Source organism: Tiliqua scincoides, chromosome 10 (assembly GCF_035046505.1).
Source record: "Tiliqua scincoides isolate rTilSci1 chromosome 10, rTilSci1.hap2, whole genome shotgun sequence".
Taxonomy (NCBI): domain Eukaryota; kingdom Metazoa; phylum Chordata; class Lepidosauria; order Squamata; family Scincidae; genus Tiliqua; species Tiliqua scincoides.
In genome coordinates, this window is record NC_089830.1 from 183514 (window position 1) to 207518 (window position 24005).

The 24005-nt window shown below is 49.5% G+C and overlaps 1 protein-coding gene and 1 long non-coding RNA gene across 2 annotated transcripts in view; one reads left to right on the plus strand and one right to left on the minus strand.

Moving 5' to 3' along the window:
* Positions 1–408: 408 nt before the first annotated feature.
* Positions 409–3038, plus strand: LOC136661651 (uncharacterized). Its single transcript, XR_010794942.1, has 2 exons — positions 409–543; positions 2043–3038. It is a non-coding gene; the product is annotated as an uncharacterized lncRNA (long non-coding RNA).
* A 7570-nt stretch (positions 3039–10608) lies between these two features.
* The window catches only part of CRYBG2 (crystallin beta-gamma domain containing 2), a 29322-nt gene continuing 15925 nt past the window's right edge, over positions 10609–24005 (minus strand). The window contains exons 8-19 of the mRNA XM_066638700.1: positions 23480–23616; positions 22881–23007; positions 21924–22066; positions 21198–21324; positions 20377–20409; positions 19342–19454; positions 17253–17382; positions 16354–16493; positions 14615–14738; positions 12159–12317; positions 11677–11836; positions 10609–11102 (exon numbers count right to left, since the gene is read on the minus strand). Of these exons, the coding sequence (XP_066494797.1) occupies positions 11014–11102; positions 11677–11836; positions 12159–12317; positions 14615–14738; positions 16354–16493; positions 17253–17382; positions 19342–19454; positions 20377–20409; positions 21198–21324; positions 21924–22066; positions 22881–23007; positions 23480–23616 (1482 nt within the window). The 3' untranslated portion in view covers positions 10609–11013. The remainder of the gene's footprint in view (positions 11103–11676; positions 11837–12158; positions 12318–14614; positions 14739–16353; positions 16494–17252; positions 17383–19341; positions 19455–20376; positions 20410–21197; positions 21325–21923; positions 22067–22880; positions 23008–23479; positions 23617–24005) is intronic.

Sequence of the window (24005 nt, forward strand, 5' to 3'; positions counted from 1 at the left end):
CATCTCCCTATCCACTCTGTCCATCCCTGCATAATTTTGTATGTCTCAATCATGTCCCCCCTCAGGCGCCTCTTTTCTAGGCTGAAGAGGCCCAAACGCCGTAGCCTTTCCTCATAAGGAAGGTGCCCCAGCCCAGCAATCATCTTAATTGCCCTCTTTTGCACCTTTTCCATTTCCACTATGTCTTTTTTTGAGATGTGGTGACCAGAACTGGACACAATACTCCAGGTGTGGCCTTACCATCAATATGTACAACGGCAGTATAATATTAGCAGTTTTGTTCTCAATACCTTTTCTAATGATCCCAACGATCTAATGTCACATCCCATTTGAATGAGCTAATGAGAGCTGCGCACCAAAACCAGAGGGGGGTGTGTTCTGTGCGCTCTTCTTCCTCTTGCACATCTGAGCTCCTTCCCTGAGAGGAGAACATATCTGCTCAAAAGTCACATCTGTAGCAGCCCAGAGAGCTTCACCATGAAGGGCACAGTGCTGCTTGGGGCTGTCCTGCTGATGACTGTTGCTGTGGCTCTTGCCCAAGAGGTAAGGACCGGTGGAGTGCAGTGGGATGGCTTGCCATTTAAGGGTGCTTTTTGCACAGTCGCTGGCCGCGTTGGACCCGTGGTTGCAAAAGGGACAGGTGGGCGATAGGTGTCTTAAAGTAGAACTGGAAAAACCCCACTGTGGCAATTGTGTATGAAAACCTCAAACTGCTTTGGAGGATGATCAGAGCTGTCTGGAGGGCTGCCTCTTCCTAGCACCCATATCTGCATCCTGCTGAGTTCAGCAGCGCTTAACTAGCAAGCAAATGTGCGTAGGATTGTGGCTGAGCTGTATGTTATGACTGAGAAGGAACTTCTGCATGGTCAGTTGATTTTAAAATGTATGCCTTGCCTTATCTTAAAAAATAATAAGATGCCCAAGGCAGCAAGGTACAGTTCCAACAAAGTTTAGCTACCTTAACTGATTCCATTGTCAAGAGCAAAACACACTTGAATTTCCACTTAAAGCCAATAGGCTTCAGAAGTGTGGATGGTGCAGTCTAATGCCCACTGACTTGAGTGTAAGCCCTGTGGGATGTCCTTCAAAGTAAAGATCCACCCCAGGATCGCTTGGCTTGAGTTTTGTTTTCAGTTCTCAAACAGCAAAGCCGGTTCCCAAGGATGTGCTGTGCCCTTCTCTGGCCTTAATATGCCTGTTTCTCATATGTTCTTCTATCACTGCAACATCATACAGTCAATATTGTATATAATAATTATTCAGTGAATGATGCTCAAGAGGTGACTTTCTCTGACATGCTCCATATCTCCTGAAGTTCCTCAATACTGTTCTGCTTTTTCGAAGCATGTCTGTCTGCCCACTCACATTGCCAACTTGCTGGAAAAATACCCTGGCACCCTGTGCCTGTATTTTTAGCCAAAAAGATTGTGCAGCATTCAGGAGGGGGAGTTTTCAGGGTTAGAGATCCGCAGACTGTGCATCAATGGTGCTGTCAAAGGCACAATGGCTAGCAGAAAAGTTGGCAGCCCAGGCACCTGCTATCCAATCTTGTTTCTGCAAGAACCCAGTTACCTAGCAATAGTGAATTATCCCCCCCCCCCCGCAATGGGTACCTGCCTGACTTGCAAGGTCTTCCTTGTAAAGATGTGGTTGTATTTTGTTTTTTAGCATTTATTGTTGGATATCATACTATCCATTATGATTTTTATGGTTATTGCACTTTATATTTTGTTCTTTTTTGCATTTGTTTGTTCGTCTACATTGAACGCCACCTTGAATGGCGGGAGGGTTTATTTGGAGGGAAAGGCGAGATATGAGTGATTTAAACAAGTCATCTCAGGCTGCAGTCCTATCCACATTTACCTTGGAGTAAGCCCCCTTGACTATAATTGCACTTATTTCTGATTAGATACGCATAGGATTGGGCTCTCACTCTGATTTCCTGCATTTGTGCATGGCCTGAACAGCAAGGGTCACACATAGGCCTTTGAGTAGTTCACCTCTGACACTTTGTCAAATCCTGATCTCAATTACTCTTTCAGGATATCAACCAGAAGGAAATGAAAAATGACCCGGAGCCTTCTAGCCCAACAGTAGCTGCCAAGACACCTCAGAATGCTGTGGGCTTCGGCAGCCCAACCTTCTTTTTGCTGCCACTCATGTTAACTGTGGTTTATTTCCTTCAAGGATGGTGAGTCTGAAGTTTTGCTCTGGGGAGGGTACTGCTAAGAGGGCCACTCAGCACCCCCACATGTCTACCCTTGGAGAGGGAGAAGCCTCCCCTTCACACTCCAGCAGCATCTCCACTCTAGCCGTTCCTTCTTCTGCCGAGCCATGCGCTGCTCTTCATGGTCCAAAGTTTCTTGCCATCATCCTTGCCACAGCAGCCACTTACAGTCAAAATTAAGAATGCCCAGAAAGGCTTGCCTAGCCCAGATCAAGAGGCATGGATTCATCCTCAGATGACCTTCAGTAGCAGATGTATTTGGAGCAGAGATGGTTGCCATGCAGAAGACTGACACCCAGATGAATCTTCTTGAAGATATTTTGGTGCTGGAGTTAGAACAAACAGATGACATCTCCCCACACCACGCTTACTAACCTGGGGCCCAAGACACAAAAAAGTTCTTTTGCACTGAGCAGGAGCTGTCCCCAAAGCACAAACTCTCTCATGCAGCTCCCATTCATTTCAGTGAGGAGACTGACATGGGTCAGATCTGCCCCCCATGCATGGCATCCAACGTCCGCCTGGAGACCACCACAGCATCTCTTGTGATAAGCCTCTGTCTCTGTAAGTTGACTATGAATATTGTCCTGAGTACAGTCAGTCCTTATGGCACAAGAAATACTTGGAGAAGCAGCCAGACTGGATGCCATCCCTGTAGGTGCTCTGGCAAACGTCCAATACCTGCAGAAAATATTCTAAGACCTGCTGAAAATGATGCAAAAAAATTGGTTTTCTTTGTCCCCTCTTCCAGACAGGGGTTCTCTCGGCTTGCTGCAATGAATGAAATAAAGGCTGCTTAGCTCATAAAATATCCATCATACTGTCTCAATTACTTTAGTAATGATTAGGGCAGTGATTTTCAACCTTTTTCATCTCACAGCACACTGACAAGGCACTAAAATTGTCAAAATTTTAAAATTGTCGAGGCTCACCTTCAGTTTTTTGACAATTGGCAAGGCACAGCGCACTGACACCAGGGGCTCACATCCCCCAGTAGCCCTACTAACTAGCCACTTTGGGTTCCTTTTGAGGAGAAAGGCGGAATATAAATCTAATAAATAAATACTAACAAATGATCCTTCCCCAAACTCTTGCAGCACACCAGCAATCCATCTATAGCATACCAGTGTACCACAGCACAGTGGTTGAAAATGGCTGGATTAGGGTGACCTATCACTAAGTCTACAATCCTAGCCACACTTTCCTGGGAGTAAGCCCCATTGACTATAATGGGTTTTACTTCTGAGTAGACAGGCATAGGATTGGGTTCTAAGTTGCACTCTAGATGTGTCAGGCAGGAATGCATATGTTGTGGCTGCATCCAGCAGAAATTCACTAGGAGAATTTATATCAAATAGTTGGAGCAGCTACTCCTGTAGAATTTCCTCTGGTGTGCAACCATCCCTCCTGCCCAAGTGGAGCTGAAACACCAAGGCAAGGCATGGGTGCATGGAGTATAATTTGGAAGCCAGCAGAATATGCAAGAATGCACTGTGGGTTGCTGCTTTCCATGGGGCAGAAGTTAACATGGGTACCTAATTTACAGGTCCCAGGTCTTTGGGAGCACAAGTGAAAGTTGCAAGTGCCTTAACTCTTCAATGGAAGGGGGATTTTTGATAATCAAATACTTAGTCTAGAAGGGATCTCCTTAGTACAATGCAGGATGTGGGATGAGGTGTGAGATTGTACCAGCTGCCTTAAATCATCACTTGGGATTTTTATATCCTGGCATTGAGCAAAATGCTACCCAAGAACTGTTGATTAGGCTGCAAAGCTAATAAAAGGAGGAAGTGGGGGTGTGGATGTGGGTGTAAGTAAAGACACAAAACTGACGGTTGCTCTTTTGCACCTGAACATGCGTGAAGTTTTCTTCGTTGAAAACAGGATGCTCCTGGTGCAGAAGCAGGCAGCCTCAGACCACACCATGAAAAGGGCATTTCCTGTTGCACGCCCAATTGAGCTGCACAGTAGTGTTCATAAAAGATGATTGAAAGTGGAGTTGATGTTGACTCCTTTCGCAACACATTAATTCGCTCCCCACATTTCACCTGGTGAAGGAAAGGCATTTTGCTTTTGTTCCTCTGCAGGACACTTCCTTTGTTCAGATACTATGCCCAAGTTTAGGTCCACGGAAAAAGTCAGCAGCAGCTCCTCCTGCCCTGGTCCTAGTTTATTCTTCCCTGAGCTGTTGAAAGGGGCATGAAATGTGGAAAGTCTCCAAGGATGCCCAACCCAGACTCCCAGAAAGGAGACTTTGCCAAATGCGAGGACAGGTAGAAAGGGAACTGAAAGGGAAAGTCAAGGGAGTTGCATCTTTGTAGAGCTCTTGGGGTTCTTTAAACCAACAAGAGCAGAAGCTCACCTAGCAGGTCTCCCTCTAAGTCAGGGAGGCTAGAAAGAGGGAGGGGGCTTCCTTCCTTTCGGAAGTCTTGCCCAGTGAGTGTTTCTGGCTTTTTAGCTTGGGTAAAAGACAATTAGGGCAGGAGGACATGGCTGCAACTTATAAAATGTTGCATGGTATGGGGAAAGATTTTTTTTTCTCCCTCTTTCTCAATAAAAAAGATTAGAGGTCATTCAATGAAACTGATGAGTGGGAGATTTAGGACAGAGAAAACAAGGTATTCCACACAGCATATCATCAGTCTGTGAAATTCACTGCCACAATACGTGGTGATGGCCACTAGCCTGGATATCTAGAAAAGTGAATTGGGCACATGCAGTGAAGCAGAGAGGACTACGAATGGCTACTAGGCAAGATGGCTATGGCTGCTTCAGGTTAGCAAGGTGGGAAACAGTATGCTGGACTAGGTGGGGCTAATGCCTCATTCAGCAGGACTTTACTTACATTCTTAATTACCAATTCTCTCCTGCAATACCTCAATAGCAGTTACAGTCTCAGGGTAAAATATTTGTAAGAAAACTGTTCTTCAGGAGGTGCAGACTTCAATTCATCCATATTTCATATGTTCCATAGATGAACCCTGCTATGGAAAACCAGTCCCAGGGTTCAGGCACTGTATGCCCAGCCCTGGCAACCAAACAAGCTGTGTTCATGCGTTGTGTTTGCTCCCCACACCCATCCTGCTGATGGAGAGGAAGTTTTGAAATCTCTCTTCTTTCCAGTCTTATGGAGAAGTAAGCAGCTGTGCAAAATTCATGGAAAACCTCCACAGGCATATGTAAAATTGCACACAACCCTTTCAAGGGAGACAAAGAAATAGAAGCCAGGTGAGCTTACTTGCTCCCATGGACATATGTTGACCTGGTAGCACTTCCAGGGTCAAATATCTGGAGATTCCCAGGTATTTCCATTATGCAGTTGCAGCTTGGGTGGCATTTAATCAAGCACACTTTTAGTAGGTGTGCATTCAAGAATTAGCAGGCATCCACAGTTAACTTCCTTACAAGCATCATGTGTGTGATGTATATTGCTTTGGGGATCCACAGCTAGTCCTGGCTCCACAGGGCTTGTTTTTTTAAAATATAGACTAGCAGGCACCTCACTTTGGGTCCAAACTTGACTAACTTTCCAGTACTGATACAGCTGCAATGTAGCTTCTGTGACTGCCCCCCTCCCCCACCGCAGGATGCAGTGCATGCCCTGTTGGTAAGGCTGCATCAGCACAAGAACATTGAATAGGATTGAACCCAATTTGATATGCAGAGAGGTCTGTAGTCAAGCCTGCTGAGCAATTGGGGGGGGGGATCCATGTACGATATGCATTAATTTGAAACAGTGGCCTCTCCTGGCTAAAAAGGAGAGTGGCAGGCATAACTTCATATTGACTCTGAGGCCATGGCAGAAGGGAAAGATGTCTTGAGACCCATCACAGGGGTGAAGCAGGAGAATCAATGGCTGGGTAGCAACCAAACTGCTGATTTGGAATTAGTTAGTTCCCTAGAGCCAGGGCTGGTTGGGTAGGTATTCACAGCAGAAGACTTCCGGCAGATGTCGCAGCCCGAACAGCCCCTCCTGACAGAGGAATTAAGTCAGATAGAGGTTAAAAGAGAAGATGTTTCAGACCTCATTGATATATTAAAGATCAATAAGTCACCGGGCCCTGATGGCATCCTCCCAAGAGTTATTAAGGAATTGAAGAATGAAGTTGCTGATCTCTTGAATAAAATATGCAACTTGTCCCTCATAACGGCCACGGTGCCAGAGGATTGGAGGATAGCAAATGTCACGCCTATCTTTAAAAAGGGAAAGAGGGGGGACCTGGGAAACTATAGGCTGGTCAGCCTAACATCCATACCGGGTAAGATGGTGGAATGCCTCATCAAAGATAGGATCTCAAAACACATAGACGAACAGGCCTTGCTGAGGGAGAGTCAGCATGGCTTCTGTAAGGGTAAGTCTTGCCTCACCAACCTTATAGAATTCTTTGAAAAGGTCAACAGGCATGTGGATGCGGGAGAACCCATAGACATTATATATCTGGACTTTCAGAAGGCGTTCGACACGGTCCCTCACCAAAGGCTACTGAAAAAACTCCACAGTCAGGGAATTAGAGGACAGGTCCTCCCATGGATTAAGAACTGGTTGAAGACCAGGAAACAGAGAGTGGGTGTCAATGGGCAATTTTCACAATGGAGAGAAGTGAAAAGCGGTGTGCCCCAAGGATCTGTCCTGGGACTGGTGCTTTTCAACCTCTTCATAAATGACCTGGAGACAGGGTTGAGCAGCGAGGTGGCAAAGTTTGCAGACGACACCAAACTTTTCCGAGTGGTGAAGACCAGAAGTGATTGTGAGGAGCTCCAGAAGGATCTCTCCAGACTGGCAGAATGGGCAGCAAAATGGCATTAAGTTGAATAGAAGATGCGCTTCAATTTTTGCACATTGGGGCAAAAAATCAAAACTTTACATATAGGCTGATAGTTTCTGAGTTGTCTGTGACAGATCAGGAGAGAGATCTTGGGGTGGTGGTGGACAGGTCGATTAAAGCGTCGACCCAATGTGTGGCGGCAGTAAAGAAGGCCAATTCTATGCTTGGGATCATTAGAAAAGGTATTGAGAACAAAACGGCTAATATTATAATGCCGTTGTACAAATCGATGGTAAGGCCACACCTGGAGTATTGTGTTCAGTTCTGGTCACCGCATCTCAAAAAAGACATAGTGGAAATGGAAAAGGTGCAAAAGAGAGCGACTAAGATGATGACTGGGCTTGGGCACCTTCCTTATGAGGAAAGGCGTTTGGGCTTCTTCAGCCTAGAAAAGAGGCGCCTGAGGGGGGACATGATTGAGACATACAAAATTATGCAGGGGATGGACAGAGTGGATAGAGAGATGCTCTTTACACTCTCGCATAACACCAGAACCAGGGGACATCCACTAAAATTGAGTGTTGGGAGGGTTAGGAGAGACAAAAGAAAATATTTCTTTACTCAGCGTGTGGTCAGTCTGTGGAACTCCTTGCCACAGGATGTGGTGATGTCATCTGGCCTGGACCCATTTAAAAGGGGATTGGACAAGTTTCTGGAGGAAAAATCCATTATGGGCTACAAGCCATGATGTGTATGCGCAACCTCCTGATTTTAGAAATGGGTTATGTCATAATGCCAGATGCAAGGGAGGGCACCAGGATGAGGTCTCTTGTTATCTGGTGTGCTCCCTGGGGCATTTAGTGGGCCGCTGTGAGATACAGGAAGCTGGACTAGATGGGCCTATGGCCTGATCCAGCAGGGCTGTTCTTATGTAGGTTGCAGAGTCTGCAAAAAGAAGTAAGAGCCATGTGGAACCTTAGACACTCACCCATTTATTGATGAAGCAGCTTCTGTGGGCTTCAGTCCTCTGCTTCAGATGAGGAACTGAAATTCTCAGTGGGCAACTTGCACACACGCTACGATGCACTGCTTTGTCTTCAAGGCGTTCCAAGACTACCCGTTGTTTTATATGGGCAATGAATATGGACATATAAAGCCAGACCATTGCTCTGACTGAGCTAGGACTATCTGTGCTCCAGCAGGGATCTTTCCCAGAACTCGCTACCTGTGCTCCTTTAACCAGAGATGCCCAAAACCAAGGATTTGCAAGCCTTCCATGTACAATGTGTGCACCTGCCACTGAGCTGCAACCTCTCCCCGGCAGCAGGGTGGGACGGGGCTATGCAGCACATGTGTCCCCCGATTCCACACATCTATGTTGGAGAGAGTTGCCTGCTCAGGATTATTTTGTGCTACAGATGCAGTCCTGGCACTGGGCTGCTGGAATCCCAGGGGCAAAACCCTGCAGCAGGTTGCCCCCATGACACTTCTCACCCAGCCCAAGATTGTGCATGGGGTGCTATGATGACTGCAGGGAACAACCCAATTTGGGGGGGGGGGGGAGAGACCCTTGGCCGGTGCTTGACCTGGCTGACCCTCAATGCCAGCCCAGCATCAATACCACACAAACAAACTCCTCTGCAGTTACACAGATTCCGGGATCCTTTTCATACTTCCAGCTGCTTTGGCATCGCTGCTCCACCACAGGCTAGGAAAACTAAAGCTCCCGGACAGTACTGCATGGAGGCTTCTCTCCCTCTCTTGCAACTGCTTCCAAAACTGGTCCCCACCACAAAGACCAACCAAGAACCTCCAAATACCATTTGCTCATTAATTTTTTGTTTCATTTTTTATGAATTTACAGGTGTTCACAGGGGATAGGTTCTTTCTGCTCCCACGGATACCAGAAACTGTGGATAGTAGCGAACCCTACAAAGAAGCGGTTCACAAATTCTCCCCCCTTTGCGCAAATGACGTATCTTTGTCTGATTGCACTTGTGCTATCAGTGTCTCCTCTGTCTCTGTGCTTCCTGCAAACGCTAACAGGGCCAGAGGAGCCAAGAGGAAGCAGACTGGGGGGCTAAAAACAATGTGACACTAAGCATTGTGCTGTTTTAGCCATCCAACCTGCTTCCTGTTAGGCAGCACAGAGACACAAGAGAGGGGGCAGGAGAAATGCAATTAGACAAAGATGTCACTGGCACAATGGGGGGAATTGGTGAACCACAGAAAATGAAACCACAGATACAGGACCTGTGGATTCGGGGGGATGCCTGTACTATTCTTCTGTGCATGAAGGTTTTGCACATTTTTAAAAGTCATTTCTGCCCAACGTTGCATATATGCAACAGGGATCAGATGTGTACACCTGTGGGCTGGGCAGAAATGGGTTAAAGGCATTTACTCCCCCCCCCCTTTCTGTGAAAGGGAGAGGGGGAGCCTTTGGAAAAAGGGAAGCACAGAAATCTCTTTCCATTGTTGGAGAAACTGCACAAGTCTGTCCTCCGCTTGGGGCCATAGACGAAGCCACTGCACTCCTCTTGCCAACTTTTGCTGAGCAGACCAACAAGAATGAACGGGCAACATTTTATTACTGTACAAGGAAGTGGGAGAGCGAAAACAAGCACAACTGAGCTTTCCGTGGAAGAAGGAAGAAGCACAGGGGGAAGTGCCTGCCCACAGATCAGGAGTGATCGGCCAGTCTGCACCCAGAGCAGCTGACACTGTCATTTGCAAAAACCCAGCCACAAGTCATGTCTGCCCAAAATGGCAGAACGACACGGAAGCCCTGCAGTGCAGCAGGCTGGCCTGGCTTCTCCACAAGGTGTGCGTGAAGAGGACTAGAGTGGGACTGTCGCTCTGTGAGAGATATACTGCTTGGCACACTGGGCTCAGGGCCCTTACCTGCAATCCGGGAGAGCCACTGCCTGGTAGCTTTGGCAGTAACAGGCCAGACAAATCACGGAATGGACTGCACAGAAGGCAAGCAAGGCAGTTTGGGCTTGAGAGCTCAAGCAGACGCGGCCCTGCCTTGTCACCTGAACAGACGAAACCACCCTGCATCAGGTCAGATCACCAGTTCTACCCCGGCTCTCCAGCATCGCAGGTGGAGGATTTTCCCAGCCTAACTACTGGAAACTCTTTCAGTGGGATGCGCCTCACATTAGAAAAGGGAAAGGAAAGTGTTGCCTCCCTCTTGGAGCAGACCAAAGGCAATGCAAGAGAACTCCATGAACCTCCACCCCCCACATTCATTAGCAGTGCAGAACAGCCCAGGTGAAGCACAGATGAGAGATCCTCCAACTCACAAGGGCCAGGTGGCTGTCACTGTCCCAGACCCCAAGACAGTGGCCTTTACTGACATGCAGGGATGCTCTGCACTGCCTCTCTGGGCTAACGAAGGCAGCTGGTGACACACGTTCCTTGGGAGGCACTGCCTAGTGGCAAATCACATGCTCCGACCAACCCGCCAGAGAGACGGATATGTCAAAAGGAACATCTGGTCGTACACAAGCCATAACCAGAGCTCCAGGGAGCCTTTCCCCTTAGAAAGAAGAGAGACAGGACAAGTGGGCAGAACTGTGTGTTCATTTCAGATTTTGCCTTGAAGCACTGAGCCCGAAGCAGGGCTGGGACTTCCTGTGAGCCATGGGGCACTGGCTTCCTTGTGCCTGCGCAGCTGCCACATGTCCTTGACTTTGCGAATGACTCCCCTCAGAGTCCCCAACGGCTTCCATCTGGTCAGGTTTAGCTCTGCACAGCCGACATGAGATCCGCTTCCTCCTCCTTCCCCACACAGGTCAACCCTGGAATAGGGAAGGGGCTCAAGAGGACTGATCTCCGGCTCTACAGAACATTGTACTTTGCGGAGCTGCAAATGGTGGGAAAAGGTCCTGCTTCTGCTACCAATGCAGCACCCACCACACACCCTTCTCAGGAGTTAAGCCCCAGCTTGGTCACAAAAAGACGAACGTCTGTGACTTCAAGGCAAATGACACGGGTCTCCCATTCCTGCCTTCTTCAGAGCACCTGCACATCCCAGATCTGTGTGGGTCTTTTTTCCGATAACTCCCAGAGGATAGCATGATCCCGGTCATAGGTTCTGCCACCTACATGGAGAAAGGAAAAAAATGAGTGAGTGTATGGCACAAAAAGTACTTTTCCCCAAATTCTCTTTCTCACTGTTCCTACCCTCCATTCCCTCTTGAAGATCTTTGTCACCAACAGATGGATTTGGGGTCCTATGCTCCTAACCCCCAGGGCAGCCTGCTGAAAGCTCAGTCTCCTTCCAACAAGCGCTTGTTCTTGGGCCCCAAACAGCCAAGAAATAGCCAATACATCCAAATAGCCAAGAAGCGCCAGCCCCTCTTCTTTGGCTCTGATGGATGAGCTCTTCACTGTCCCCAGTCTGGCTCAGGATCAGTGAATGGATCATGCCCACCTCTTTTTTCTTAGTTCTGTGGCCTAACTGGGAGGTTCTCGCATGTGCATTGAACACACGTGTTTTGTTCCCATTGACAAACCTAATGTCTGCCCCTTTTGCAGAAGAAGGCTGCCAATCCCTGCTCTAGAGACATACAGAGCATATGTCTGCCTCTTCCCGACTTCAGAAACTCCCTCCGGATCTCAAATCTGAATTCTTCCCCAGTGCCCCCCCCCCCCCCAAGAAAACCACAGTTTTACCTTTCACATCTAGGACCTTGTCCTCAAACATTTGGCTGCAGATTCGTCCAAAGGAATCAATCTGCCAGGCCTGCCGGGGCATCCGGCTCTCAGACCATAAGACCACCTTGGCACCCTTCCCAGCTGGACCAATCACCTGCAAACTCATGCTGGGAGCAACCTGAAGACCAAAGCAAAATAGTCATGGGACAAATCTTCATACTCACTGCAAAGACTCAAGAGTGTGGGAGGGCTGAATGCCGTTCAGAGGCCCGAGTACGTCTTTGGAGCAAAACCGAGGAGGGCAAAGGGGCAGGGAGGCAGCCCCACCCCGCCATCTGGCCCTTATGACCTGAATCACTGCTGGACGTTTTCCCCTCCTGTTACCTTGTGCTATGTGAGCACTGGGGGAACCAAACTGTTTTAATCTGCTGAGTCCTCCTGAACCTGAAGTCTTTCAACAGTGCCCTGCAAGCCACCCTAAGGAAGGAGAGAGGCCTTACCTGGTTCTTCAGAAGCCCCTCCTCATAATACCAGATGGAACTGATCTTGTCACTGAGCTCCGAGACCAGCACCCGACCTGCTTTCATGTCCTCGACATCATCCGGGACAGACAGGAAGGACTTCAGCTCTTCATTTTTTATTTGGAAGTAGATCCGCTTCTGTGGGGAAATGTAGGTGTGAGAAGGGGGCAGGAAGGGGGCAGTGGTGCACTTACTTGATCTAAACTGTTTCCTTGGCAGATGGCCAAAGGTGGAGAAACTTGCATCCAAGGTGACTTGCTAGGGCTGCATGTGTTGTGATCAAGGTCAGCCCATTAAAGCTGGCAGAGGGGAGCCCCACTGTCCACTCACTTCCTGGACTGGAAAAGTCAGAGGAGGTTGGCATAGGGGAGTCGGAGAGAGCAGTGGGTGGGCAAGAGCTTCTGCTGCAAATAAAAATTAATGATGCAAATAAGAGAAAACAGGCCAATGGACTTAGCTTGTCCCATATGCCGAATCGTATAATGTAGTAACCCGGAAGTCATGCAGTCCAACCTCCTGCTCAGTGCAGGCAACAGACTACAAGAGCTGGGCTGTTCCGGATGCAACATTCAGACTGCCCAGCTGCAGAATTTTCTCTCGCCTGGAACAGCCTGCAGCCTTCATGACCTTGTTGGTCTTTTCCCTCTTCCGTCTGGTTTGTTTTGACTCTTCGTTGTTTTCTCCAACACAACCACTGACCTTTCCTTGTGGCATCCTGGGGACTGGGTTCTCAGGCTCATTTGTAGAGGTTTCTATTGCCTTCGGCATACGGCTGGACTGTGACAGCTGATGGGGTTTTTAAAGGTATTTCTGGGGAGATCCTTAGTAATGACTAACTGGGATTCATGTTCTGATGAAAGCGTTTTGATTTCTTTTCACTTGACCTGTTCCAGCATGACCCTTGTACTATTCTGAGACCAGCAGACTCAGCTTGCAGACAAACCAAGTGTCAGCATCTCCTCTTGGAGAGAAACCACAAGGGCTGTCTGGAGGAACTCTTCTCCTGGGCTTTTATTGCCAGAGCATGTTCAGAATGGCTGTTTTTTCTTTCTTATATTTTTTTGCTGCAGCTTTAACTTCAACTAAAAATTGTTAATGTTGTGATTTTTGGAGTTATTTGGGGAGTTATTATGCATAGCAGAGCCTTAACCTTTGGATGAGAAACTGGTCAAACCCTCTGGAGACATTCAGGAGCTCTGGTCACACTCTACCAATAAACCTTGTTAGTCTTTTCTCACCTCAGTTTGTACTGACCCTTTACGGATTTCTCCAGCACAGCCCTGGGCACCGTCTTCTTCTCTCATTCCCACCTTTTCCACAGCTTCACCACCTTCCTGCAAGGGCTACCTTCATGCCTCTGCGTGCAGGGGCTCCTTATGCATTAGGGAGATCCCTCGTAAGGGTCCTTCACTCTGGCAGATTGTATGGGGGCTTTGTGTGCATGGGGGTATGTGCATGGAAGGGCATAATGCATCGTGGACTAGAGCCGTGGTACTCACTCCCTCCTACAAGAGTCTCAAACGCCCTCCCAGAATTGGCCTCGGAGGAGTCTGAGACAGCAGGCATGCTGGAGAACAGCAAAGTTGGTTCTTTGAAAGGTCCCACACCTTGCCAGCCAACATGCCACGATGGGAGGCAGCTCTTTCGTCCCAGGGCAGGAGTGACAGAGACACTATGCAGGGCACATCGCCCAGAGCTAGTTTCTCCCTTTTGCTGGAACTGGTCATTCTGACAACTTTCCTAGGAAAATTCTGTCCAGTCTCACCAAACACGACCACGCAATCCACCCGCCCTGGGAACAATCTCAAAAGCATTCTCACAGCAGCAAAAGAAACATGGGGATTATTCCCAGACAAGCACATTCAAATGACTTTTTCTGCATGCGTGAGGCAGTGATGAAGACCTTGGGAGTGGGAAAGCAGCTGGTGACTCTTGACACGAAGTCTCTTCGTTTCCATTTGGAGGAATTAACTGAGGGGTTGATTTTTACAGGATCATCTGGATTTGTGTTCTGAGAGACGCTACCTACACTGCACTATTGTGCAGTTTTGCACCTCTTTGTTAATTTTTCGTGCCTTTAAATTCTACATTGGACTTTTAACTGACCTTGGTTGCTTGGGTTCTCTTCTGCATTGGAATCACATAAGCCGGGTCATGCCACACATCCTTCGGTGCAACATAATCCATCCACAATGTGCAGCAGATCCATCCACACAACATGAATGGGATCAGCACAATTGCAGTGGCCCCAAACCTGCCTACTTTGCCTCTTTTTAGAATTAGGATTCTTGACCTGTGCCAGGACCAACTTGCGAGGAGCCACAGAGATGGTCAGCCTACCACACACCCCTGACTACGTGGCTTCTGCTCCCCCACAAGCACAGAAGGAGTGCAGTGTTCTTGTCACTCAGCAGATCCAAGGAGTGGGAACCCACCTGCCTGATGGGATACAGGGAGCCAATGTGTTGAAGTCCGCTATACGTCAGCCAGTTGGTAATCTCCATACAGTTCAACAGCCACTGGCGGCCGCGAAAGTCACTGTGTTCGCACAACACCCATCTGTCCAGGAGAGAACGAGAATTTGCTCAAGTTATTTCTCTCCCTCATGTGGGAAATAATGTTTCTCAAGGAGCACAGGCCACACCTGTTGCTTGCAGAAACTGGCAGTGTAATGCTGTGTCTGTTGGTGGATGGACATCTATGCTGGCTGTTGGTGCACCAGCAGACAAGAAGCTATCTCGGAGTATTTTCAGGATAGGACTGAGCCTTCAGATTGTGGGGACGTTTGTGTGTATGCACACACATTTATTTATTTATTTGTTTGTTTGTTTGTTTGTTTGTTTCCCACCTTTCTCCCAGAAGGGACCCAAGCTGGCTTACAATACAACTTGAATAAAAAAATAGAAATCACAATTAAAACAGCAATCAAAGATTGATACAATAAAAAGATTGTTGTTCCTGTGCACATATGCAAAGGGTTTTTTTGGAAGGCAAGGAGGTTTGGCGCATTGGGAATGGACAGCAAGGGGTATTCTTACCACCAGCACTTACTCTTCTGCCCCATGAAAACTGGTGATTAAATGTTGGGATGTGGCCCCTGGTGATCTCCCATTGGTGAGAAATTGGGCTCTTCAGCCCATACCTGACCCATAAGGAGACACCAGCTCCCAGACCATGGGTACAAACATGGAAGCATATGGCGCATTGTTTGTTTAAAACAAAAGACAAAGAGAGCATCTTAAAGACTACTGTTGCATGTAGGTAAGATTCCACTAAGCCTGGAGCATGCCAGACTGCTTCTCCCTGGCTCCTCTAACCTCTGCCGCAGCCAGCACAGCACTCACTTTCCTTCAGCCACAAATTGCACCCCGGCAGGCTGGCCGGGACTTTGAAAAGTGGGAAGAGCCCCTTCTAGTTCCTCTGTGAATGTTCCACCTTGAATAACCTGAGCACCAGAGGCAAGGTGAGGCCTCCAGAGAGTGACTGTGGTGGGCATTATTGCCTTGCCATCAGTATGGGCTTCTCATTAGCATCCATGTGATGTTGGTGTGGCATCTAAATAGGATTGTGCCTATTTTTGTCTTCTTCCCACATGCCACTGTCAGGCCAGAAGTCTCCTTCCAGAAGTCAAAACATATGCCAGTGTGGTGTCGTGGTTAGAGTTCAAATCCCTGCTCATGGGGTGGGCCGGTTGTCAGATAAAGCAGGCTAACCACACCACATACACCACCTGAGCTCTGCATAGGAAGGGTGGGATACAAATGTGACTAATAGTACTAATAATGTTCTACTAGTACTACTAGTACTACTACTACTAACAACCAGCCCCCACCCTCAAACACATGAGCTGCTTTCCTCCTGCCATGTGTGACTGACACCCTCCCTTGCAACCACTCCCCTCTGGCTTCCTACAGGTTGCAGATTTCACAGTCTCTTCTGAGCATCTCCTGGGCATCTGAGCTGGGAACTGTGGAGAATGGTGGAGACTCTGCTTCTGGGACGCACAGCATCAGCCATTGCCAAGCCAGACTGTTGCCCGGTCAGAGCCCTGCAGGCGAGCCAGCAATACACATGGAAAGCAGGCCTCATGCCAAACCCGAAGGGGCCAGGGCAGGGTCCCGGGCCTGAAGCCTGCAAGCCCAAGTCGTAGGTGGCTGGCTTTGGGGTTACTTACATTCCGCCTTTTACCCGCACGGAAAGCACGTGGTTGTTGAATCCCTCGGCCTGCAGACTGCGCACTTCACTGTTCAGCTCAATCTCCTTCCCTTCAAAGCACTCCAGTCCGTGTAGGAAGATGGAGGGCTCAGAGAAGAACTGCGAACAAGAGGGGAGGGGCAAAGGCAGGGAATGGAGATGGTCTTGCTGTCAAATAGTGCAACTGGAATGATAATCTCCGCAGCCAAGAGGTGGTAACCTAAGGACAGAGTCCTGTAGGAGCCGACTGACGAGGGTACCGTCTAGCTCAGCAAGGTGGCCCGGCAGGAGCTTCCAGAAAGTCTACACGCAGCAGGGCGTGAAGCCAAGAGTCCTCCCCTGTTACGTGTCATTCAGCCCTGCTGACTGGACAAAGGGGCACCTTTTAAAGGGATGGTCCCCTTCTAGTTAGAAGAAGGAGAGCTGCAGCCCTGATCATTCCAACACAATGTCTTTTCCACTAGTTGCTGGCCAGTGTCTCCCTTGGGGTTCTTTTGAGACTGAGAGCCCCTATGGGACAGGAAACCAGCTTCTCATCTCTTTTGCTATGTAACCACTTTGAGAACTATTTTTCACTGAAAAGTGGCATTTGAATATTAATCATCAACATTAGTGGTAGACTGTCCCGAACCTGGAGGCTCCATTTAGTTGTAATGGAAAATATCCATTGATAGATCGTTCCTCTATGCAGGAGTGTACCTAATTCTTTTTCAAGGCCATCTAAGCCACTAGCCATCACCACAAGGGGTGGCAGTGAGTTCCGTGAGCCAGTGCTGTATGGAGTGAAGAGGGAATCATTTGTCTGTCCTGAGCCTGCTGCAGTCTGAGAGGATTCCTATGCAGAGCTGCAACACCATTTGTCAAAGGGGCACAACTTACAATGGGGACCTTCTTCAGCGAGCGGACAGCTGTGGTGAGGAGGCAACCCATGGAAGTCAGCGAGGGATACTCGCCTTCAGAGAGGACATGCTGCTCTCCATCGAACTGGGGGCGGTCATAGAGAATCCAGCTGGAGGGAGAAAGAGAGGAAGCACTCAAAGGGGAGCAGCTCACGCTCTGGGCTCCAAGGCGGGTTCAGCAGTTAAGACCCCACCCAGCTTGGATTTCAGAAGTTTGGGTGCCCTCAGAGGCTGAAGGCAGACAACAGTTCCTCAGATGACAGGAGCACAAAGGCCTGTTGCCACTCCTCTTGTGGCCCGTTCAGTGGGTTCTGCAGGTTTTTGAAGCAACTCAAATGCCCAGAAACTTATAATGGGACCAAAACAAGAGGCCACAAACGAGGATGCCTCTGTCTGCCACTTACACCAACTACTGACTGGTTCCAGCTGAACAGGGGACCAAAGACATGGTGCCCCCCCAGCCCAGGCATCTTGGATGCCAAGGTCATGCCTCGCGTGGCAGCAGCTGGCACCAGGAAGAAAGCGCAAACACAGGAGTGGAGGCGGTTCTAGAGCATCTTCAGCCTCTTGCTCTGCCCATAGGCAGAAACCAGGTGGCAGCTCATTTGTGTCATAACACCTTTGTAAAGTGAAAAGCAGCCATAGAAGGCTGCAGTGTAAGGGAGGAAGAGTGTGGCAGGAAGGAGTGCTTGATCTGGTCCCAACCCTCCTGTTTTTCCACTCTAATCACCTCCAACCCTTTTCCACAAGGAACCATATACTTCCCCCAGGATGAAAACCAGCTTGATGGAGAGGTTCTGAGCAAGAAAATGGCCAGAGGGGAACTCCCTGCTGCTCTCCTGCTCCTGATCAAAACCCTCCACAAACAGGTGAGGCTGTTGCACATGCCTTCCACTGTCTTCCATGTATCCCACCTATCCTGACACACTTGGCTGACAGATTGCCTATCCTGCTCCACAAGTCTTCTCCACCACCACAGTCCTCCTCTGGCTCTTTCCCATCTGAACCCAGCTCTTCTTTACAATTAGCTCAGGATCAAAGTATGAAGGTTCTGACAGCTTCTGGCACACACTCCCCGGCCATACTGGGTGAGCTTCTCAGGCTCTAAGAGTTACTCCTGTTGGAGTAACTACAACCCTCTTCATTCACCAGGGCTCATGCTCTGGAAGTAGAACTAGTGAGGTAGGACCAGGAGCATACACAGTGGGCCCTTGGTGTCTGTGGGGGATCTGCTGCAAAGCTTACCTGAGGGCTGCTGCATCCAGCCCTCCAGAGGTCGTGCATGGTCGCCCACCCTCCTCAGAAACCTCTCAGCTGCAACCAGAAGTCACTTTTGGGTTGTGCCAGTGACTTCTGTGCACTGTCTCCTATGCCTCAGAACCTCCTGGACCTGCCCAGATGTCACTGGCGCAAAACAGAAGTGGCTTCTGGTCATGTCCAGAAGGTCCTCTGTGGCACGGGCTTAGCATCCATGGATGCCAAGCCTGTGGCTAAGGAGGCCCACTGAATTCCTCCTGAGTGCCCTGGAATCCTTGCGCATGGAGGCATCACCAGAACAGAATCTCTTCCCAAGGACCCTGTGCAATCTCTTGAGGAACTGCTTTGCTCAGTGCCCCCTCTGACCTCTTGATCCTCCTCCCCGCCATCTCTTATTCACCCTTCTTGTCCTCCTTCTCCATCTTCTCCTCTGTGCTCCACCTTTGATTTTCTGCTCACCACACAGTTCTTGCCCATCCTCCTCTCCCTCCGTCTTTCAGCTTTCCCCTCAGGCCTTCACCTCCTGTCCTGCTGACTTCTTCCCTGTCACACCTTTCCACCTTGCGTCCTCTCCCCCTCCCCGTGCCTGCTCCCTCTCTGCTCTTAAGGTCTCACACTCCACATGGCTCCACTCCCTCCCATTTGCTGGCATGACCTGGAGCCAGGCACTGGAACCCCTCCTCCCTTGGGCAACAGAGCAGGATGGCACAAAGGCGCAGACTACCAACTCAAGGAACCCAAATGAGCTGCCTCCATGCTCTCCCACCTACACACACGTGTTCCTAAATGTGCTCCTGGTGTGCCATCATTACCTGCCTCCGTGGACCCTGCAGGAGTGTGGGATGAAGTTTTCCGGCAAGGATGCTTGGTCCTCTGTAAATGAGATGTGTTTCCCTAAGAAGTCTGGATCTGAAAAAAGCTGGAGCTGGGGAGGCAAGTGTTCAGGCATGAGCAGACTGGTGATATGAGAGGCATGGAGTGTACAGAACTGGGACAGACTGGGGGATACCAATAGATAGAAACTGGTTCAAAAATCATTCGTCCTTCCCATGGAATCCTGGGAATTGTAAGCTCTGTGGAGGGAGCAAGGGGTCTCAGAAAGAAGATTATCAGCACGACCTACAATTCCCAAGGGAAGTTTGGGAAAACCATGACAGAGAACTGATTAAAAAACCGAAATGAGTGACAAAGGGTGTGATGAAATCTGAGGGTCCAGTGATGCAAGCCCAGCTGCATGTATGGGCAAGAGTTGTTTGTTTTCATTCCCCCAGGTATTCTAGGCAGGTTCTTAGATTTTAAATGTGCCACCTGTACATTTATTTGCTTATATATTCAGTCTTAGATCCATTTAAAAAAAATTCGTGCAAAACATTTTGATCAGGTCTGACCAAAGAGGAAACGGCACCTGCAGAGCTGCTGAAATTTTGCCACCTCCCCTATAATTGCTGCTGCCGCCATCATATGGGCACCCTGCCCCCCATCTCCTCCACTTCAGGGCAAAGGAAACAGCAGAGGAGGCAGGGACAGTGGAACAGGATCACTGCAGCCACTGCTTCCTCCTCCGCCGCCCCCCAAGCCCAATGCAATCATTTGTCTCTCCCCACAGTATAAAAACCAATGCACTCCGGACTGATTCTACTCTAAATTGGCACAGACCAATTCCTTGTTGGCTTATATGGTAACAAACTGGTTCGTGCCAGACAGTGTGCCAGTCTTTGGCATGTTTTATGCCTTTCCATGGAAAATGGCTCAGTATGCCAACCCTGAGCACCTAGACCACCCTGCTACCCTCTTGGTCCTGGAATGGGCCACCCTCCTTGTCCTTCACCTCAACTCCAGCTTCTCACCTTGGAAATAAAGTGCAGACTGTGCTCCCCAACCTGGAAGGGGGAAAAAAAAGAGAGTGGCAGATAATACAGGCTGAAACTAAAGCAAGGAAAATGTGTGTTGCACACTGGCTCTGAATGACACCCTCCTCTCCTGGTTTTACCCTCACAGCAAGCCTGAGACGGAGCTCCTCCTAACGGCCCGCCAGCCCTGAGAGCATCACAGCCAATCAGGGATCTTGATCCTGGGCCTCCTCGGTCCACCTACACCGCACTGGTACTTTCAAGTCTCCCACCAAGGCACCTGTTCTCATTCCTATGCATGCTCCAGAGCACAGAACCTGCACAGGTGGACCCACCACTGGGCAAGGTCAAGCAGCCTCCCCAACAGTGGCTTGGTTGCTGTTGAGGGTGGCGGAGTGAGAATATACCAGGAGGTTCTCCTGAGCAAGCTCTGCTGTGCAGCTTCTGGCAACATGATGGTATTTTTTTTTATTTTTTTTAAATTTAAGAGGCAAATTATGTTTGGGGCCAATATCACTTTGGCTCTTCAAGGCTGTGAGTTTTTTGCAGACTTCTCTACACCTGGAGGCGTAATCTGTGGCTCCTTCATCACTTCATATGTCCTCGGGTGTGCTGCTCTCACAAAGGCATATGTGGACATAAGGTTCACACATGGGAGCATGGAGGTGCAGGCCTGATATTTTGCCCTGGAATGGAGCCATTCCATGGAGACAAGGCAGGGGCTGAGACAGGAAGCAGGCTGGCAACACCAGACTGTGAAGGAGGCACCAGGTGGGCTTGGGGGCACACTTCCCTAGGTGGGGACCGATGATTCTCACCTGCAGGATGGGCTGCAGCGAGGAGATCTGGCAGTTGCTAGCCCCCCAGTCTTCACAGTTGCGGTACACACCTTTCTCCAGGATGTACTGCTCCCCAGTGAAATTCTTGTCTTCATAGGCCACCCACCTGGGCACAGAAACGGAGCTCCGTTATCAGGGTCCACAGCCCACTGTTTACATTGCAATGGAAATCATTTTTCCCCGCCTCAAACAGCCCTGGAGCTTGCCGGGCCTTGGTCTGCTGTGTCTCCAGCCTGGCAGACTGCCTTGGGGACAGCATCCAGGTGGCAGAATCAGTCACCCTGAGCACTCTGCTGGCTGAATGTCCCCCAGGGCCAATGAAGCCATGAGCTGACAGTTGACTATCAGTTCGAGTGACATGGCTCACAGGTGAGAAGCTGCCTAAGCCAGCTCCTGCCCCAACTGGTCTTTCATTGCTGCTCTGGAACTCAGCCCCTCACTGGTTTTGAGAAGCCTGATGAGGCTTGATTGCTTCCTTGGAACTGGACCCCTGTCTGCCTGTCCTGGCCCACTTGGGCGAGACCCCAGCCTGACCCAGAAGGAGCCTGACCTTGCCAAGTCTTCCACATCCTCCCTGACCTCTTCCACAGTTTGACAGCCACTACCATTATTCACCCAGAGCTTTATTTTCAGGTTGACTGCTGCCCTCTGCCTTAGACCACCTTCCAAACTTGGAGCCCCCTCCTCCTCCCCTAGGATACTCACACGCCACTGAGCACATGGATGGACTGTGTTGTGCTCCCATAGCTGGCCAGCTCAACATCTGGCAGTGCCTCACACAGCTCCACACTTGGGCCGTCTTCAAAGTCCATTGCCTCAAATAGCACAAGGGCGGGGTCCAAGAAGTCCTGCCCAGGTGAGAAAAGTCAGAACCAAAACGTGTGGCCTTCACTTGGGACCCAGGAAGAAGAGACCACTTGATAATTGCTAAGCAAACCAGCCTTTTCAGTGCTCTTGGAGGGGAAATGAATGCCCGTGGCCAGCAGCAAGGCCAGGGGCAGGAGCCTTTGGGGACCCTGAGTCCTCCTCTGTTGAGGTGGCCAGTTCAGCCCAGTGCTGAGTGGAAAAAAGGACTCTTTTTTACTGCTGCAGGGACATTGCTTTCTTCTGTTATGAACTGGGCAAGGACAGTCATAATTAATAATGATAAATTAACAAGGATTAATTCTGGAGGCCACAGAGACCAAAGGGGTTAATAACAAGCCGACCTTGCTCCCTACAGGAAACAGGATGTTGCTATCTACAAAGCCTTTCAAGAATGCTGCAGCTGGGAGGGACACAACTAGTTCAAGACGCAGCCGCTAGAGAGGCCACAAGAGAGCTCTGGTGCTGCTCACTGGCACTGTGGCTACATCCCCAGTCAAAAGCCACTGCCAGAAATTAGGCCAGTGGCCAGTGCCAGTTAACTGGGGCCTTGAGAAAAGCCCAGTGCTAGTCCTCCCCATGGCACCCCCCCTGCCCTCCCGACTGCACCTTGGGGGTTCAGGGATCGGCCTGGCTAGGTGGCCCTTGGTCAACCTCAGATGCCAGCCCTGCCTGTGACTTCTAGGTGGGCTCGAGGCTATTGGCTCTTCTTATTTTGGAAGTACAGGACTGGCTAAAGACAAGCAGATTTTCCTCCTTCCCTGTCCCCAAACACTGTAAACACGCAGGTATTCTTACCGTCCGGATCAGCCGAAGCGACACCAGCTGTTCATTGAAACCCCCCCACTGTGACCAGCTGCGATACTCCCCCTCCTCCAGCAGGTACTGGTGGCCACGGAAACCTTCCTTCTCATACCCAACCCAGCTGGAGGAAGAAGCAGACACACAGAGAAATTGCTCTCCCTGATCTTCTGGACATACAATCACCTGAGGCTTTTCTCACAGCCCCTGGGAGAAGAGGCAGTGGTGCTCATGCCAGGACACAACACCAAAGTCTTCTCAGCTTTACACAAGTCAAGAGACAGCCCTCTGCAGACCGTCATGCACACCACACCAGAGCCTCCTCCAGGATCAAAACCTGCATCAGGCAGTCTTACTGATATACAGTAAATGGTATTTAATGGCAACAGCTTCAGATGGGGGGGGGGGGGTCCTGTAAAGATTGCAGGAGACTGAGGGTTGAGTCTCTCTGTGATGAAACCCTCCTTCCCCTGGAATGGTTGGCCCCACCCTCCGCCCTGTCTCCCATGTTCATCACCCTTCTGAGGTGAGGCAGCTTCCTCCGCCCAGGGAGTGGCTGCAGCCTCAGGCCTCAGCAGCTCCTTTCAGGCACTTACCAGCCTCCCAGGATTTTCAGGGAGCCCACAGTGGGCATCTTGGAGTCCTGGCTGCTTTCTGGTTTCTTCACGTTGTAAATATCTCGACTGACTTCCCAGCTACGGCCCTGGAAATGTGGCTCCTCATAAATGAGGGCCTGCAAAGAGACAGGCAATGTAGGGAACAAGGAGAGCGAGGTGGTGGCACACTTCAAGCATTGCCCACATTCTAGAGCTTCATTCTGCAAATATTAACTAGAAGGTGGAAACAGATGAGAGCTGGGATTCTGAAGAAGTCGGGGACACTTCCAGAAGTGACCTGGCTTCTCTCTTCTGTTGACATAAGACTCTGACTCCAGAACAGATCTTTCCCTCTTCTCTTCCCGCTATAGACAGGCACATCCTTTTCAGGCATCTGATGTATTTTACTTATTTTTCTTATTTAAAAGATTTATATCTCACCTTTCCAAAACTCAAGGTGGCTACCAACAGTTCATAATAAAACACATCAATAAGCATAAAGCACAATACAAATAAATGTCAAACA